General features: G+C 43.4%; 1 protein-coding gene across 15 annotated transcripts in view; it reads right to left on the reverse strand.

Annotated features, from left to right (window-relative positions):
* Positions 1–17,100, reverse strand: part of ARPP21 (cAMP regulated phosphoprotein 21) — a 110,307-nt gene that overhangs the window by 47,317 nt on the left and 45,890 nt on the right. For 14 of the 15 annotated variants that reach the window (XM_044916094.1, XM_044916087.1, XM_044916098.1 and 11 more), the window contains 4 exons: positions 9,360–9,523; positions 8,360–8,464; positions 7,170–7,430; positions 2,865–2,988 (listed from right to left, as the gene is read on the reverse strand). In XM_044916094.1, coding sequence (XP_044772029.1) covers positions 2,865–2,988; positions 7,170–7,430; positions 8,360–8,464; positions 9,360–9,523 — 654 coding nt within the window. The remainder of the gene's footprint in view (positions 1–2,864; positions 2,989–7,169; positions 7,431–8,359; positions 8,465–9,359; positions 9,524–17,100) is intronic. The other variant, XM_021677520.1, reaches the window with a different exon arrangement.

Consider the following 17,100-nt stretch of genomic DNA (forward strand, 5'->3'; position numbering starts at 1 on the left):
ACAGAGATTTCAGTTTGGTCAAGAATGTAGGACAAAGAAGAAATACTTTTCAATACCGTTAAATAAAGCTTAAGAACAGCGCCAAGAAGCAAACTGGGATTAAGCTCTCATTTGGTTGTAACTGAGGTAAATTTGCTCCACACTAAATGCCTTAACCCTGTGATACAGAGTTTACTCTGATGCAGGCCAAGCAGGACCAGATGAAGGTGGGAGAAGGTCAGGCCCCTGAGAGTCAGGCCATCACTGTGGGATGGTGCCAGACCACCGCTTGTCCCGAGGTCACTTTACAGAGAGAGAGGGCCTATCTTCAAGCTCCTCAGGAACTGCGGCTCCCCCAAATAACCACGTTGCCCCTTTGGGAAATCTCTGTTAGTGTCTAAGCTCAGCAAAAGCCCTCCTCACTGTAGTCACGTACTGTCATGGAACCATGGCATGAGCTGGATGGCTGGGATTTTGTCAGCAGAGGTGATTCTTAGTGAGGTCAGGGAACACTGTCTTCCCAAACCTTCAGTAAATTCAACACCGCGGTGGGAACTGCACTGAGATTTTCGGCTCATATCGGGTGTGGTGGTCTCAAAAGCCAGGAGCTCAAAGGTCTCATGTGCATATTGACGCTGTCCCTTCTGGGAGGGTATCATTCACGCATCATTTCCTTTTTCTCATCTCCCCACTCCCCACAGACCACCTTAGCTCCACTCACCTCCTTGACACCTGAAGCACTTCTATTTTGGATACAATACTACTTTAAAATGCACCCTTCTAACTGCGATGACATTACCTCACCTGGGGGCTGGCATTTCCATGGTGATGTGGGAGCATGGGACAAGTCAGTGTCTCCAGGCTGCCATGGAATGTAGTTGGGGCCAGTTAGGTCTCCATGAGATGGGGGGAGGTTCTGCATCCCTAAATTCTCCCACAATGTTTTAAAAAATATAACAAAATGTCACGGTGTTCTTGCTAATATTGACACTCATCAGTGAGGACAGTGGAGAAGGGTCAGGGGGAGCCCAAGGCTTGTCCTAAATCTCCTTCTGTTGCCCAGCGAACATATTCATCCAACTGTCTCAGCCCCTCACACAGACCCGGAGTTTTCAGGTTTTAGTAGGTCCCAGAAGGTTTGTAACTGCACGCCTGCGTAGGAACTATACTCTAACACAAGGCTGAAATATCTCTTCAGGAAACTGTCAAATAATGGCAGTAAACTAAAACTTGGTCAATCATTATCATTAGATATCTGCACCTTTCTTCTACAAGCATTGGTAACCAAAAGGAAAACTTCACAGTGGCCTCTGGACCAGTAGCTAGAAGATCATAAATTAACTCTCTCATAAACATTAGCAGGAGGAATGCAAGCAGCACATTACTATAGTATATATCTAAATTGATAGCATAGTTACCACCACGTGATAGAGATAACAGAATTTTCCAACAATCAGAGAAAATATTACCAAAATCTTTTCTTAAAATAACTGATCATTTTAAAGCCTTTTGTGTTCGGGGCACCTGGGTGGCTCAGTCGGTTGAGCATCTGCCTTCGGCTCAGGTCATGATCTCAAGATCCTCTGACTCTCCCTCTCCCTCTTCTCTCTCTCAAATAAATAAAATCTTTTAAAAAATAAAAAAATAAATAAACCCTTTTGTGTTCTTATTACTATAAAAATATAAAATCAATTCAGAGGTCAGTGTGTATTTTTCCTCCAAACTATTACAGTGTTGAAACAAAAGACAGTCTGGCTGGCAGCAATACATTTCTCTAATTCTTCTCCCACAGACTTTAAATAGGCCAGGAGCTGAACCAAAGACTCTATACCTATCTGCAGTACAGAGGAACTGAATCATTATTTCTCCAATCTGACAAGATGCTAGTCATGTCAGCATTCCTATTCTCAGGGTATCTGTTCTTGGTGTGAACCCTTGGCAAGGACTGTGCTTTTTGTCCGCTTATAAAAATTGTACATCTCCCATATATACCACACGTATATGTTCATATCACAGATGCATATACATATAATCAGCATAGAGATCCTATGGCAGAACAGCCATTCATGAAGGAGACAGTGGGAGCACGTGCTCTAGCACAACCTACTTACGGAAGGCAGGGTCCCCCAGTCAGGCGGTCTTCAGCAAGGCAATGAGCAGTTTCCCCTGCAGAGTGGTCAGCAGGAAGGACACAAGCCTCTCCCTAGCACAAGTCACTCAGCCCTGCTGGGTTCCTGCTGCTCTCTGGGCACCGGCATGCCATTAGGAGTGTGACACAGTAGGGAAAGAGACCGGTTCACTGTGAGACCTGCTACTCACTCTCGTACAGTGTATCGGCCCCCCTTCCCACTGCACAGTGGCTGCCAAGCTCTGGGCGGGAGGCGTGTGGCCCTCGAGAAAGTGAGCCATGGAGTCAGACTTCCACCGGGGATACGGGCTGCAGTGTTGGGGGCCTTCTTCTAAAGACAGTACTTTTTAGGATGGCATGGAAACAACCTAATTTGGTCCCCTAGCCTTAGGAACAGGGGAAGGATTTCTTCAGGATGAAAATGAAAAAAAAAAAAAAAAAGGAAAAGGTATGAACTAGGAAGATAAGGATGTGGTTGGCACTCTGCTTTAAAAGAAATTAAGAAGATCCAGAAGTAATTTATGGAGACTGTATTTAGCATGCATGTCTGGGTGCTGGAGTGACATGGGCTTCACCTTCTTGTACCTGTTACTTTTCCACACAGAGTTAATCCAATGCTCCGTTATCTTGTCCAGGTAAAGGAAATGAGGCGATTTAAACTGCCAAGCTTGGATACTCATCCAAAGAGGACAGCTGAGGTACTGACATGCACAAATCACCGGTTTAGAGGAGGACATGGAAAACAGACTGCAAGTACCTGCTTGTGCCCCCTGTGGTGTTGGCTGACCCCTCTGAGCACTGTACTGAACGGAGGCCAGGGGCCGGTACTGCTGCGTGGTTGAGGTAGGGTACTGACCAGATGGATAGTAATACACGGACATCTGTGGAAGCAAGAGAAGAACCACAGGGAGTGAGAAATGTGTACGAAGTAACACTTTAGCGTAAAATATGTGGTCACCTTATGACATACTACGATTGTAGTAGATTGTAAAGATGGCCACCAAACACTTCACCCTGGCCTATGTGCGTGCATGCTACTCTTCTCATGAAGATGTGAAATCGATTCCCCAAGTCCTTGAATCTGGGCTGGCTCTGGGACTTGCTTTGACCAATGTCATGAGGCAGAAATGGCGACTCTGAGACTTGCAAGCCAGGTCCGTAAGAAGACTTGCACTTCTGCTCACACAGGAGGAGCACCCAGCCACCAGGAAAAGAAGTCCAGGTCATGCTGCTGGAGAAAGAGGCCACGTGGAGAAGACAGGCACCCCAGTGGACAGGCTATGCCGACATTCTGGGCATGGGAGCGAGGCCATCTTGGATGTTCCAGCCCCAGTCAAGCTGCCTGAGCCATTACCATATAAACCAGAGCTGAACCATCCCTGCTGAGTTCTGCTCTAGTTGCTGACCTAGTCCTGAGCAACACAATGGTTGTTGTCCTAAAACACTGGATTTTGTGTTTTCAAATGAAACAAGAGTGAATGAAACAGGGGCGCCTGGGTGGCTCAGGTGGTTAAGTGTCTGACTTCAGCTCAGGTCATGATCCCAAGGACCTGGGATCAAGTCTACCATCAGACTCCCTGCTCAGCGGGGAGTCTGCTTCTCCCTCTGCCCCCCCCCAACCCGCCCTGGGCTTGTGCTCTTTCTCCATCGCTCACTCTCTCTCTCTCAAATAAATAAATAAGTAAAATCTTTAAAAAAAGGAGGGGGGATGAAACAGTCATCTACCACAACAAAAAGTTTATGGTAGTTTTAAATATTATATCTAACGAATTCTTTTTCTAATGGAAACACACGTGAGACGTGAAAACTACTAATCTCTAGCCTATAAGAAGCAGGGGTTGGAATTACAAAATATGGTCAAGTCTATCAAAGCACTTGGCAGAGTGATTGGCCCAGAGCCAGTATCCAAGAGAATTTATGTTCAATCTGAAAAAAGAAAATATATTTAAAATAATGTTTGTGTCACCTACTGTCACTTTCTAATGACTGAGAATGGCTGAACATATTCTAATTACTTCCAATAAGATTCCAATCAAATGTCTCTTGATTTGGAAACATTGCCTGCCTCAGTTCATTTATATTAAGGCTGCTCTCTTACTGATCTTGAATAATTTTTCATCTCCAGGCTTCTGACCATTCTTCTATCATCTTCTCGAAAGTATAAACAGAGGTACACTAGGACCAGCCTACGAGTAAGTATCACATACACAGAATAAAATTACAAGCCACTTATATTTGAGAACAGTGATTTCAATGGTGATTTTATTTTCTGATTTGATCATGTCAAATAGGAAACACTTTTTTATTTCAATCTTGCTATTGAAACACATGTATCATGTTTTCCTGATTTATCATAACATAGGGACAAAAGATAACTTAGAGTGTGTTGAGCTGTGGTTCTGCAATCCCCTGGAATTGTTATGAATTCTAATTCTGTCTGGCAATATGGATATCCAAGGGTAAGAGACTGAACGAGTCTCGAATGAACATGGGTCAGTATTTGGCAACTAACTAATTGTACATTTTGTTTATAGTGATTTTTTTCTCCCTATTTCTCCCTTTTTTTGTAAGGCAATTTATAACAATAAAAACCCAAAGAATCCTAGAGTAATAACAGGTTTTAGTTACACTCTGGCAAATCATGACGCTATTAAAGATTACTACCATTATACATCAGATGCTTCCTAAAATTAAGAACAAGAGCAACTATTATGGAATTTATTCATGAGCCTTATATTTCCATGTCCTTTAGGAAAAATAAACAGTTTGTACCCTTAGGAAAATCTGTGACTTGATTCAATGGAAGCTCATAAATATGTTACCCAATCCTTGGTCTTTTCTCTCATATTCAATATGAAACATGAAAATACCTTTAGGGATGTGGGAAAGAGTTCAAACACTTGAAAATTCCCTGATGAGCACTAATGGTTTGGATGAAAGTATAACCTCTTGAAGGAGAGCCTCAATTTTTAGTACTCAGTTGTCCTGGTTTGTTCTTGTATTTTTCTCCCGCCCTACCTCCTTTGATACCCTGCCAGGCTGTGCTAGAGGTTTGGTCACCTCCATTCGGTACCTCACCCAGGCAGAGTATCGGCCAGCTCTTAGCACTTACATCTCCCAGTCATATGAAGCAAACGGGGCATGGGCACTTGGCTCATCCTCATCCTCCCCCATGGAGGAAGGTGCTGAGTGGGGCTAAGAGGAGGCATCAAAGGATCCAAATGCAAGGTTGGAAGGGAGAAAAGAGTAAGGATAGCTCCCAAGAGGAGAAAATGTTAATTTTTCAACAACTATGTATATTATAAAACATGGAAAACCAAAATATGAGTAAATTAGAAGAGGAAAGCAATAAATGAGAAAAAAGAAGAAGCCGTATTAAAAAATCTCTTCTCCCACCACCTTCTTCAAGTCCCTCTTTGCCTTGTCCATGTGTTTCTTGCCTCACCTTCCAGGGGGTGTTCAGAAGGCTTACATGACATGGCAGACCTATGGTTATTAAATATTAGGTTCACTTTCTGCATACATTTCATTTATTTCCCTATGCCCGTGGACTATACCTCAAGTTCTTTTCATTGTTCCATAGTTGAGTAATCAAGCTTTAAAATGTTTACTAAATTGAAACTCACAATGGGTTGTATCTTATACCTAAGAAGTTCGTGCATGCCCAGACTGACCAGGAACCTTGAACACCTGTTTTGTTTTGTTTTGTTTTTCTACTCTCCTCCCTTTCTATTTCTAAATCTTTTGAAGAAGTGTCTGTTGCAGACACACCAGGGGTTCTGAGTTGTCTTTGCTCCTGCAGTGCACTAATAGTGAAATTCATTCATCAAAGAAGACTTTTTTTTAAAAGTCTTTCAAAAAAAATTCTTCAATTAAATATCCTGCCAACTCTTCTCCTTGATAGCAGAAATGGGTAAGAAACACTTAGATGCTGTTTAGGATAAAAGAGCTACACTATTTTTCCCACTAATTAAACTTTAAGTATTTAATTTATTACTAAAATAATTAATACAGTAATGAAGCCCTTTCTCCTGTAACTTAAAATTATTTTTTCACATCTCCTTAAATCCTACTGGTCAAGAGATATTGCAGAGAAGAAAACCGAAGATGAACAATTAATTAATCATTCAAAATAAAATGAACAACTGAATGAAAATCATTTCATGGTGAAGCGTTTTGCATGGCTTGAAAAGAAAATAATTTATTCAAGATGTTAAGGCAGTGAAACAAATAATACAAAGGTGACACCGTGCTTTAAACAGCTCATCCAATGCAATATTTCTTAATTAGGATGGAATTTGCTTGGGATATGTGTGCCTTGAAAATGGACCAGAAAACGCCTCTGTGCATTTTACATCTTGACAGTAATCACTTGCAATATTCTGCAAGGGATACCCAGGAGAGCACCAGAGATGTTTGGTGGTGAACAGTAACAGATAATCAGTCTTTGAGAAGACAGTAAAAATCAGTGATCTGTGGTGTCTTACATGCTCAAGTCAATTAAATATGATTAATGACTACCTGTGAGAGCACTCAGGAGCTCTGCTTCCCCCTAGGGAGAGGAAGGGACAGTGGATGTCCTCTTTAGCTTCCTCCTTTATATTCCTAGAGGAGCTCCTGCCTGGAGCATCAGATTAGCTCTAGAAAATGCTTAAGGAAAGAGCACATTTCCCGAGCTGCAGCAGGGGAGAGTTGAAAGTCCCTGCGGAGCAGGCTCTCTTCTTCCTTCCTACTTTCCCTTTCTAGGCAGTCCAGTGAGTAGGACCTTGCACGGGAGGGAATGCTTTCCTGCGTGGCTCCCGTACCAGCAGCCTGGAAAATGGGACACTCCCCGCACTGTATCATGGGAAGTTGGGTCAGTTTCATTCAACCTACTTTCTGAGCCCCACGGCTTTGCACAACTGCTGAATAGGACAGATCAGGTTCTGGAGGTGGGGAATATCAATATGGACCAGAAAGAGCCACACCAGGTTGACCTGGTGATATTCTGTGTGGAAATGTAGATGTCAAAACACCCAGCGAATAAGCTATAGGTCACAGGTGTGAGGAAAAGCACACTCACTTGTGCAGGCGGAGGCTGTTGCACAAAGCCCTGTGGTGAGGGAGGGGCCTGGAGGACTTGCTGGGAGATGGGAGGTCCAGAGCCTGAGAACCCCCCCGTAGGGAGCTGCTGGCCTGTAGAGGCAATGACGTAGCTTGGCTGTTGGGTTGGCTGTGCCATGAGGGACGGCGGGTAGACAGGACCAGATGGGGGCTCAGGAGTCTCTCCTGAGGATTGCCGGCTCAGGTTCATCTGGGTGAACTGTGTCGCCACATCGTCTCTCTGCCCAGAAACAAAGAGGAAATTAGCAAGAGCAGCCTAGAAATGGGAGAGGCACACAGAGGCAGACACAGGCCACATGCTTGTCACTGTGGGCAAGGGAGGGCGTGCCAACTGGAAACAATAACAGAAAAAGAATTCTCTGTCCAGAACAACAAGAGAACATAATAAGATTTTAATCATCCAGAGGATCAGAGATGGTAAACAATTTGACCAAATCTCCCCCTTCCAATGGAAACAAATCATTATTTTTTCACTAAGGGTTTGAGATCCTCGGGATGGCGCTGAGGCAAGGAGGGCTTGGTGTCCTTGGTCCTGAAAGGTCAGCTGGGCTTCCCAGAAGTAACCACAGTCTCTGCCCTCTGGAGAGAGGCAGAAGCCGTTGTATTCACCATCACCCACAGCTGCTACAGAGATGGAGCCACCATGGTGTCATGATATATTGGGGAGTATTTTTCACTGGCCTGGCCTGAAATTTCGGGGCAATGCTCCTTCTCGATGTCCAAAAGGACCTAGTGCATTGTGGGGAAAGGAAGAAAGAGTGGGGGATCAGGGGGCTAGGGGAACCTCCCACATCAGTAGCACAGAGTGATGACCACCTCAACTAACTTTAAGCTGTTTCCCAAGCTGTCACGCTGAGTTCACATCTCTCTGTTTCTGACTTCAAACTCTCGGGGCATTCAATCCCTGCTTAGTCAGTAAATTCTTAAAAGGGCACCCAATTGCAGAAGCAGCAAACGTGGGACAGATGACAGAATGGCAACCATTATTTTGGAGATGGGTTGCAATGTTCTGAAATGAGACCCCAACTCATGCCCCCTCACAGTCAGCCGGGGGCACCCACCCAGCATCAGCCAGCCCTGCACAGGAAAGTAATAAAACTGGTGGACATGCTCTCCCAGGGGAAAGGTTGCACACATGGAATACGGTACCATGGGGAACTGTTGAGTTGGAGACACTGGCAGGAGATGCTGGGGAGGAAAAGAGACCGCTGGGTATTGCACTGACTGGGAGGAAGCCTGCAGCCCCTGCACCGACTGGAGGAAAGAAAAAGCTGATCAGGTAACGGGGAAGCACTGGGGGTGGAAATCCCACAGGAAGGCTGGCTTATCGGAAGCACACCACCTACACCACCCTACAGGTCCTCTTGGCTCGGTGCACTCCAGAGAGGGGAACCAGCCACCACTGGGAAGTCAACGCCAGGCAGAGCACAGCCAGCCAGCCTTGCAGGACGCATGTTTGCTCAGAGTAAACACTGCCTTCAGAAGTCACTGCGATACTTTTCATGTCATTGTTGTTAGTCAAATCCACTGGGTCTAAAGATACTGCGCAAGGACTGAGAAGTAAGGGAAAAAGTTACAAACGAGGTTCACTCTGGCAACCTCCTGGGAATACCACATGTTTCTGCGGCAATTTCCATGTGTTGCTCTAGGAAGGGAGGACCACTCTACATCTCTTGGAGAACAGGCAGGCCACCTCAGAATGGACTGATACCTGTTCTTCCGATTGATGAAGCATTCAGTACTATCCCTTTGCAGACATGAGTCCTTGGTCTGTGTTGGGAATGAGTGAGCAAGATGATACGAAAGCCTGGTTGAGGTTATGGGTTCAGTCTCCCAGAAAGGCTCCGTGATGCCTTAAACGTAGCATCTAGACCTCAGAGAAAACTTGGCATTCGTTTTCCCTAGTGCAGTGTGCTCACCATGCAAATCATTGGATGGGGCATTCACGTCTATCTAAACTTGAGGATCCAGATGAAATCTTATCAACTTGCTATCAAGGGCTCTAGGCTGCCAGGTCTTACTTATGAGTGGGTGGAAATGGCCCCAGTGAAAAGTATCACCTCCTCCTAAGGCACCAGTCTCTGCTCTGAGGACTCTGCAGCCTTTGCCCGGGAACACCTGCTCTCCCCGCCTTCCCACCAGCTCCTACCTGAGAGACCAGTGGGCCAGCCATATGTGGCTGGGGTGGCTGAGGAGAAGGCTGTTGCTGCGGCGGTGGCTGGGACTGCGCCATCATCGAGCCTCGCAGGGGCTGCTGGCTGGTGGGGGGGTTGTATATTGCAGGGGTTCCGTCGGGATTCACAAAGGGCTGGCCTGCAATGGAATCGGAGCTGGGTTCAGGTGAGCTCCTTGGTCTCACCTTTAGCAGAAAGAACCATACTGATAGATACGCAACAAGTAACCCAAGGTAAAGGAGCAGGGCAGTGGAAATCTAGGACAGCGGAACCTTCACCACCATGAAGACTTCCCTGTGTATGACCTATCTGCTTCAGCTAGCTAACGGTGCGAGCCCAGAGCAATTTAAGAAGCAACGAATAAATCCACTGCCTTCAGGGAGATTTGCTAAAGCTAAGCACGTCTGTGTACAGTGGCGCCCAGTGGAGAAGGCCTGTGGAGAAGCAATCTTCACGAAGCCGTGTGTTTGCCGCCTGCACCTCGCCATCATCAGCAAGATCGCACACGCTGAGAGATAGGGCTGCCTTCCCCTTATAGAATTCCGGCTACCCTGGGTTACACATTATTTACCAATACACTTGTTTCGCTTCCACTAGCCTTGTTGCCAACTCAGAATGGCAATCAGTGCTACTGATACACACACAACAGAACATACCACATCCACACACTCGCTTCTCTAAACAGACACAACAAGGAGCACGCAGGGGTTCAGATTTTGAAGATAATGCATAATACAAGCATCACAGCATCATCTCCTGATGGTGAAGCAAATATACATTGTTTTGCCTTTTGAAATGATGGCATGGCTCACTATTGTTATTACTATTATTTGAGGAGGATTTTATGGTTTACAAAATAGTATCATCAGATCCCCAGCATGACTCTGGGAGGAAGGACAGTATCATCTTCCTATGTTGCACAGGACGCAATGAAGGCCCACCAGAAAGGTCACAGGAAAAAAGAAGGAGTCGAAGGAGCGGCAGATGGAAGTGAGGGAAAGTGGAGGGAAGGAAAGGGAGAAGCAATCAAGTCCCAGGGTGGCAGGCACCTTACACACATAGCTCAGCTCTTCCAGTAACCCCGCAGACATGCGATCTCATTCCACTTTAGAGACAAAAAATCAGGGCCCGCATGGGCCAAGCAACTCACTCAGAAAGGCCAAACCAGTACCCGAGAGTCAGGAAATGGCCCTGGTCAGAGTGACTCCAAAGTCCATTCACTTCCCATCACACCAAATAACTTCAGTGGAGTATCCAAGTTTACATAATGTGTACGTGCTACAACGAGGTCTGATGACAAAAATCCAATCATAACTGAAAATCATTAATACGCGAGAAGTCAGGAGGGGTGGGGGCCATGTTTTAAGGTGGAATCACACCCAGGACTGGCAGGTAAAGAATGAGAAGAATCAGAATATTCTGATTTGCATTAAGGGGATATCAGAGGCAGCTTGTTAAGTTCCTCCCAAGCACATAGTTGAAAGCCTCCCCTTACATAGTTTCGGTATGTGGGGTTCACAAGAGCATGTGATGGCTGAGGAAAACAGCCCTTTTCATTAATAATATATATATGAAAAACAACCAAAGATCACCAGTGATGTGCGGAAAATTAGCAACAAAACAGAACAGGTTAGAATGAAAATAAAAAAAAACGGACCCAAACAAAACAGTATTCTAGTGGGAAAAAAAAAAAAAAAAATGTGTGGTATCCACACAGTCTTGTTCCAACAAGAACAGACTGTTATAAAATTGGAGATAATTAGCCAATATACACCAAGTGAAAGAAACCAGTCCCCAAAGGGCAGCTATTAGGGAAACGTACAACTGCATTTCTAATACCTTCAAGGTCAGGCAGAACTTAATGGTAATGGAAGTCAGAAAAGTGGGACCTCTCGGGGGGCAGGAGGGAGCCTCCCGGGAGACTAGTCATGCCCTATGTCTCCTTCCAGGTATTGTTCACACAGGGGTTCATACATTCAAATACCTGCCAAGGCTACAGGCCAGGTATGTGTGTTTGACAAATTACAGTGAGAAAATATTTTAGAGTAGGTTTGGAGTGCAAACGGGGGGGTTGTAGTGAAGCCAAACCAATTGCTCCCAGGACTTGATTTCAGACCCATTAGGAACTGTAATGGGAGCCTAGTGTGCCCATCATTGCCCCACATTTTCAGCCCAAATATACTTGTGTGTGTGCAACGTGAAACCCTTAAATGCTGCATATTCATGAACTAAGGAAATTCTGACAGTTTCATAACCAATCACAATGTGCTGTGATGGAAAAGCAAATGTGCCAGAATTATAGTCACAGAACAATGACTAAATTTAGAGGTATTTAAAAAAAATGTTAATGTTCTTCATAGGCACTTGTTTTCCTATCACTGTCATTTAATTTTAGCCACATTTAATTGTTTTAAATGCTTTATTTTTTCAAAAATAACTTTCTTCTGGATTTAAAATCTGCAACCCATTTTTTTCTCCCCAAAGCCTCAATTTGGGAAAGAATGAAAAAATAGTTCAATTTCCAAAAATCTATCAGCCCATTTGGTGTTCTAATTCTTAACCCCCCTCCCTTATTTTATATTGCAAAAAGAGGAAAATTCTGGATACCTAGCATTTAAAAAAATCTTCACAGCAACTTTATTTCAAAATCAGTCTCATTCTGTGCTCACACACACACACACACACACCACACATATACAGAGATGGAAACTAAAAATAAAATGATCTTTACTATATTTCCTATGACTTCCAATTTACCCCAGTGAGAAGTAAGGTAGCGTGAAAAACAGACCATAATTAGGGTGAAAAACATAACCACAAATTATTCAGGTGTCTTTTTTGATAAATTTTAGATCCTCTGTGTGAAATATTATTAATGTGCTATGAAGCAGACAAAAGAAATGTTTCCAAATAATTGCATATGAAAAGTACTCAGGACTCCCTTGGGTAGAGAGAGGTGGCAGGTTCTTCTGGAAGAGAAGAGAGAGAATAGAAGACTGCTTTTATGCTCACTAAGGAGAGGTGGAAAGACGTGAGAGACTGAAACAAGTAAGATGGATATGCCAGGGAAGGGAACAGACATGATTTCCTAAGAGAGTTAGGACAGGCGACTATTGGTTTTCAAGTCAGGCAACGCTGGCCTCTCTAGATGCTGCCATTTCTGCTAGTCCAGATGCAATTACAACTGGATACGGGCAATTACTTTGACTGACAGCTGCTGAATACCAAAGGGGAAGGAAAGACGATTGGCCCTAGGACCATCCAGCTTAAAAGAGGTTTTCGTGTCCAGAACTGCGCGAGCGTGCCTGGCAGGCCCTGGCACGTGTGTTGGCACAGGTAAAGGGTGCAGGCAAGTCGGGCTGCCACGAGCTGGCCGAGTGCTCATTCCCCTCAATACATGGCCTTAGGTGGAAAACTTCTCCACTCTCCACATCAACATGAATAATGTGCTGTAGATATTATTTTTTTTAAGATTTATTTATTTATTTTAGAGAGAGAGAGCGAGCAGCAGGGAGGAGCAGAGGGAGAGGGAGAGTCTTAAGCAGACTCCCCGCTGAGGGCAGAGCCCGATGTGGGGCTTGATCTTAGGACCTTGAGATCACAACCTGAGTGGAAACCAAGAGTCGGATGCTAAGCGCCTGCGCCACCCGGGCATCCCGTGCAGTAGATATTATTTTACTATTATATAATTATTGAGCCTTGCATGAAGACTAAGACTTGGTTATCCATTCCAGAGATGCAAAACAAAAACAAAAACAAAAAACCTGAGTCTGATCCCTCCCCGCAAAGAGCTTATAAATATGCTGGTAATGAGGAAATGAACCCAAGGGCAATTCACACTAGAAACAAAGTAATCAAATGCTCTTGGTTTCTAACATGAATGCATTTCTGCCATGTATTTGGCAGAAGGGTATTTATTAAAAAAGATAGAGAGGCATGGGAAAAAGAGATTTTCCTTTCCTAGTCCTTAGAAGGTGATCAATCAAATCATAAGGATGCTGCTGATTATGGATAAGCTAAGGTTAATTCAGATCTCGCAAAGATACGTTGAGGGGCATGTCACACACAAAATCTTCATGGCACATTTAAGAAAGAGATGGAAAAAAATAAGAAAGAAGTAGAATAGATGCCAGAAGCCCTGTGAAAAATACAAAGTGTAGTGTTAGGAGGATCCATCAGGAGCATTTGAAAGAGATGAGCCCTAAAAGGCTGCTCAAAGCCAAGTCCCAGCCGATGGCATGCCCTTACATCACTCGCTCGTGAATTTGCGCCAGATGAAGGCAAAGCGAAATGGCAAAACAAGAGATATGGGGATTAATGAGTACTTGGGGGATGTTAATGCCTGTTGGCATCTCTGGATAGCTCTGAATTGAAAGAAAATAGCCAAACAAAGATGAGCTTTCTGCTAAAAATTTCTAAAAGGAGGCCAAGTCAAAGACAGCAGGAAGAAGATCGAACTCAAGAGTCAAACCCAGGCTTGCCTTGTGAGGATGAATACATTATACGGGGATAACTTTGAAAAAGAGCCTCTGCAGCAGCTCACTCATCTAGAAGCCTGAAAAGCAAAGAAAGGATAGGCCAGAGGTCCTGAGTTAGAAACAGACTGGATGAGAGCAGAGTCTAAGGCCAGACAAAATAAAATGTCGTGATTGCATTTGGGGAACTGCGAGAATATATGTGGGTGGGTTGGTTTCAGGTTGCCAAATATTTGGTACTTAGGAAGAGGCAAGTCAATTGTGCCCACAAAGGAAGTTTCATTTTTGTTTCATTTGGTAGACATGACTGGCAGGCACCTTGGTATTCTCAAATTATTGCTTGTCTTCTGTCTGCTTAAGACAGATACTTTATGAATAAACAGACAAAAAGCAGAATCAGACCTATAAATACAGACAACAGACTGGTGATTGCCAGAGGGAGGGGGGATGAAGGGATGGGCAAAATGGGGGAAGCAGAATGGGAGGTACAGGCTTCCAGCTATGGAATGAGTAAGTCATAGGAATAAAATACACAGCATAGGGAATCTAATCATTGATACTGTAATTGTACTGTATGGTGACAGATAGGAGCTACACTGTGGTGAGCCCAGCATAACAAGCAGAGAAGCTGAATCACTATGTTGCACACCTGAAACTAATGTAACATTGTACGTCAACTATACTGAAATAAGAAAAAAATTAAAAGACAGGTATTTTATCATAGTTTCATACATGAACCACATTCTCAAATATATTAGATAAAAAAACTGTTCTACTATGCTCATCAACATATGAGTAGTAGATATTAATTTCAATACTATGTAATTTTTGAGCACAGTGCCTAAGACTACTTTTCTATCCACTCTAGTGAAGTAAAAAAATAGCCAAGGATGGCCCCTTCCCACAAGGAGCTTATAAATGAGCTGGTAACAGGGAAATGAATCCCAAGGGCTATTCACACAAGAAGTAAAGTAGTCGTATGCCGTTGGTTCCTAACACAAAAGAATTTCTACCACATATTTAGGGAAGGGGAGAGGTGTGGATTTCAGCAATGACAGAGAGAGATGAGTTCCAATCCAAAGGAGGCAAATTTCCAGTTTCAATAGTAGAATCATAGGAGATTAAATAAATAGATGGATGGATAGACAGACAGACATGCACACATACACACCATAGATAGACACATACACACATATATGTATATATAATACATAATGGATCTGTATACACACACACACACACATGCATATTTTCAATTTACAAAAATAAACACATTCTAGGAAAGAAGAAACATCATTTCCCTTCCATCCTACCACTCAACCATGGTATACAATATATTAATACATTTTCTTTCTGGTGTTGGGATATTTTAATGTCAAGCATTTGTCAGATCAGAGAGGTGCATACAGAGAAGCTACTCGACAGTGTGATTAGATCCTTTTCCTTGCTTAGGATCCTTTTTCAAAGGACATATTTTGGTAACAGCTCTAAATGACTGGATCTGATGCATAAGAATTGGGACTTGACACCAAAAAGCACTTTCTTTCTTTTTCTATAAGCAAGATTATACATGATAATATACACATAACACATGCACAACCATTATATCATTACAAATAATATTTCTTCATTATACCCTAAAAAATACTCTGTTGAGCTTTTTTGAAACACGGCAATTTTGCTTAAAACAAATGACTCAAAACTAATGTCTGTGTGTGCTCTTGTCAGCAAGCCCTCCGTCTCAATTAGAAGTGAAGGGATTTAAGCCAACAGAGTCAGACCATCCTTCGATCAGTGCCCAGAGTAATGACTATAATCCTGGTTTTCTTTTAATTTCCTTTTAGTACTTCCAATGATCCAAATAAAATAAAAGCAATCTAATATTCTCCTTAGAAGTATCTCTTCTGAAAGCTTTCAAATGGTTTTCAATAAAATGATTATGCCTTCTTTTCCCTCAAGCTTATGGCATTTTCAAAATGTCTCCATCAAACACCCTGCCTTGAGAATGTGCCATATGTTTTCATGAAAATGTGGCAATTATTCAAGTAACTATTTTGCAATCATTCTCATGTTTCTCTGAATTTCCTAATTACTAGTAGTGCTATATACGTGAAAAGATTGAGTCAGATTGCCTTTATGAGATTCTCATTCACTTTTGCTTTTTCAAGTTTAGCTAATCACAGAAATACTCTGGAATCATCGAAACCAAAACTCAGACATTTTTTGAGACAATTCAATTTTTTTTCCAATTACTTATAAAGGCTTCCAAAGAGGCAACTAGTCAATGTCAAGCCTTCTAACCCAGGGTTTCCCAACCATGGCACTACTGATATTTTTGGCTGGGTAATTCTCTGTTGGAAGGGGCTGTCCTGGGCATTGTAGGATGTTTAGCAGCATGTCTGGCATCTACCTTCTTAGATGCCAGTAGCAACCCCTTCCTCTCTCAGTCATGTTGATCAAAATGTCAGTGGATATTGCAAAATGGCCTTGGAGGCATGGGCACAAATCCCCCTGGTTGAGAAGTTTCCCCCATGAGGCAGATGCTTGTCAGTCTATTTGCCCAATGCTCTGGGTTCTTTGGAATCAGTGTGGATGTTAACTGACCACTAGAGAAACTAAAAAATAAAGAACCATTGATCATGGAAAAAATAATCATCATTGAAGTTACCAATTTTCCAAACCTCACCAAAACCAGTCTAGTCCTAGGATCCTTAAAATACATAAGAATTTGCTCCCTATGTCCTATTTGTCACTGCTATTCCTTATTCCCCAGGTGGAATTGGGTGAAATTCTAAGGCAAAAGAGCAACTTCTATAGGTAAGAATCTTTTTTTTAAAGATTTTATTTATTTATTTGACAGCAAGAGACACAGTGAGAGAGGGAACACAAGCAGGGGGAGCAGGAGAGGGAGAAGCAGGCTTCCCGCCGAGCAGGGAGCCCGATGCGGGGCTCGATCCCAGAACCCTGGGATCATGACCTGAGCCGAAGGCAGACGCTTAACGACTGAGCCACCCAGGCACCCTATAGGTAAGAATCTGCTATGTGTCCCAATTGATATCTCAAGTTTGTGAAATATCTTGGATGCAAAAACACTTTTGACATAATAAGAGGCTAAGCCGGGATTTAGTCTGCGAAACACAGTATCTTAATTAGTATTTCCCAGATCATCACTTTACGTTCTCTGGTCTTAGCTCCCAGGAATACCTGAGACACACCATGGTCAACACAAAGAGGATAGAGG

This window comes from Neomonachus schauinslandi, chromosome 1 (genome assembly GCF_002201575.2).
Source record: "Neomonachus schauinslandi chromosome 1, ASM220157v2, whole genome shotgun sequence".
NCBI classification, from domain to species: Eukaryota; Metazoa; Chordata; class Mammalia; order Carnivora; family Phocidae; genus Neomonachus; species Neomonachus schauinslandi.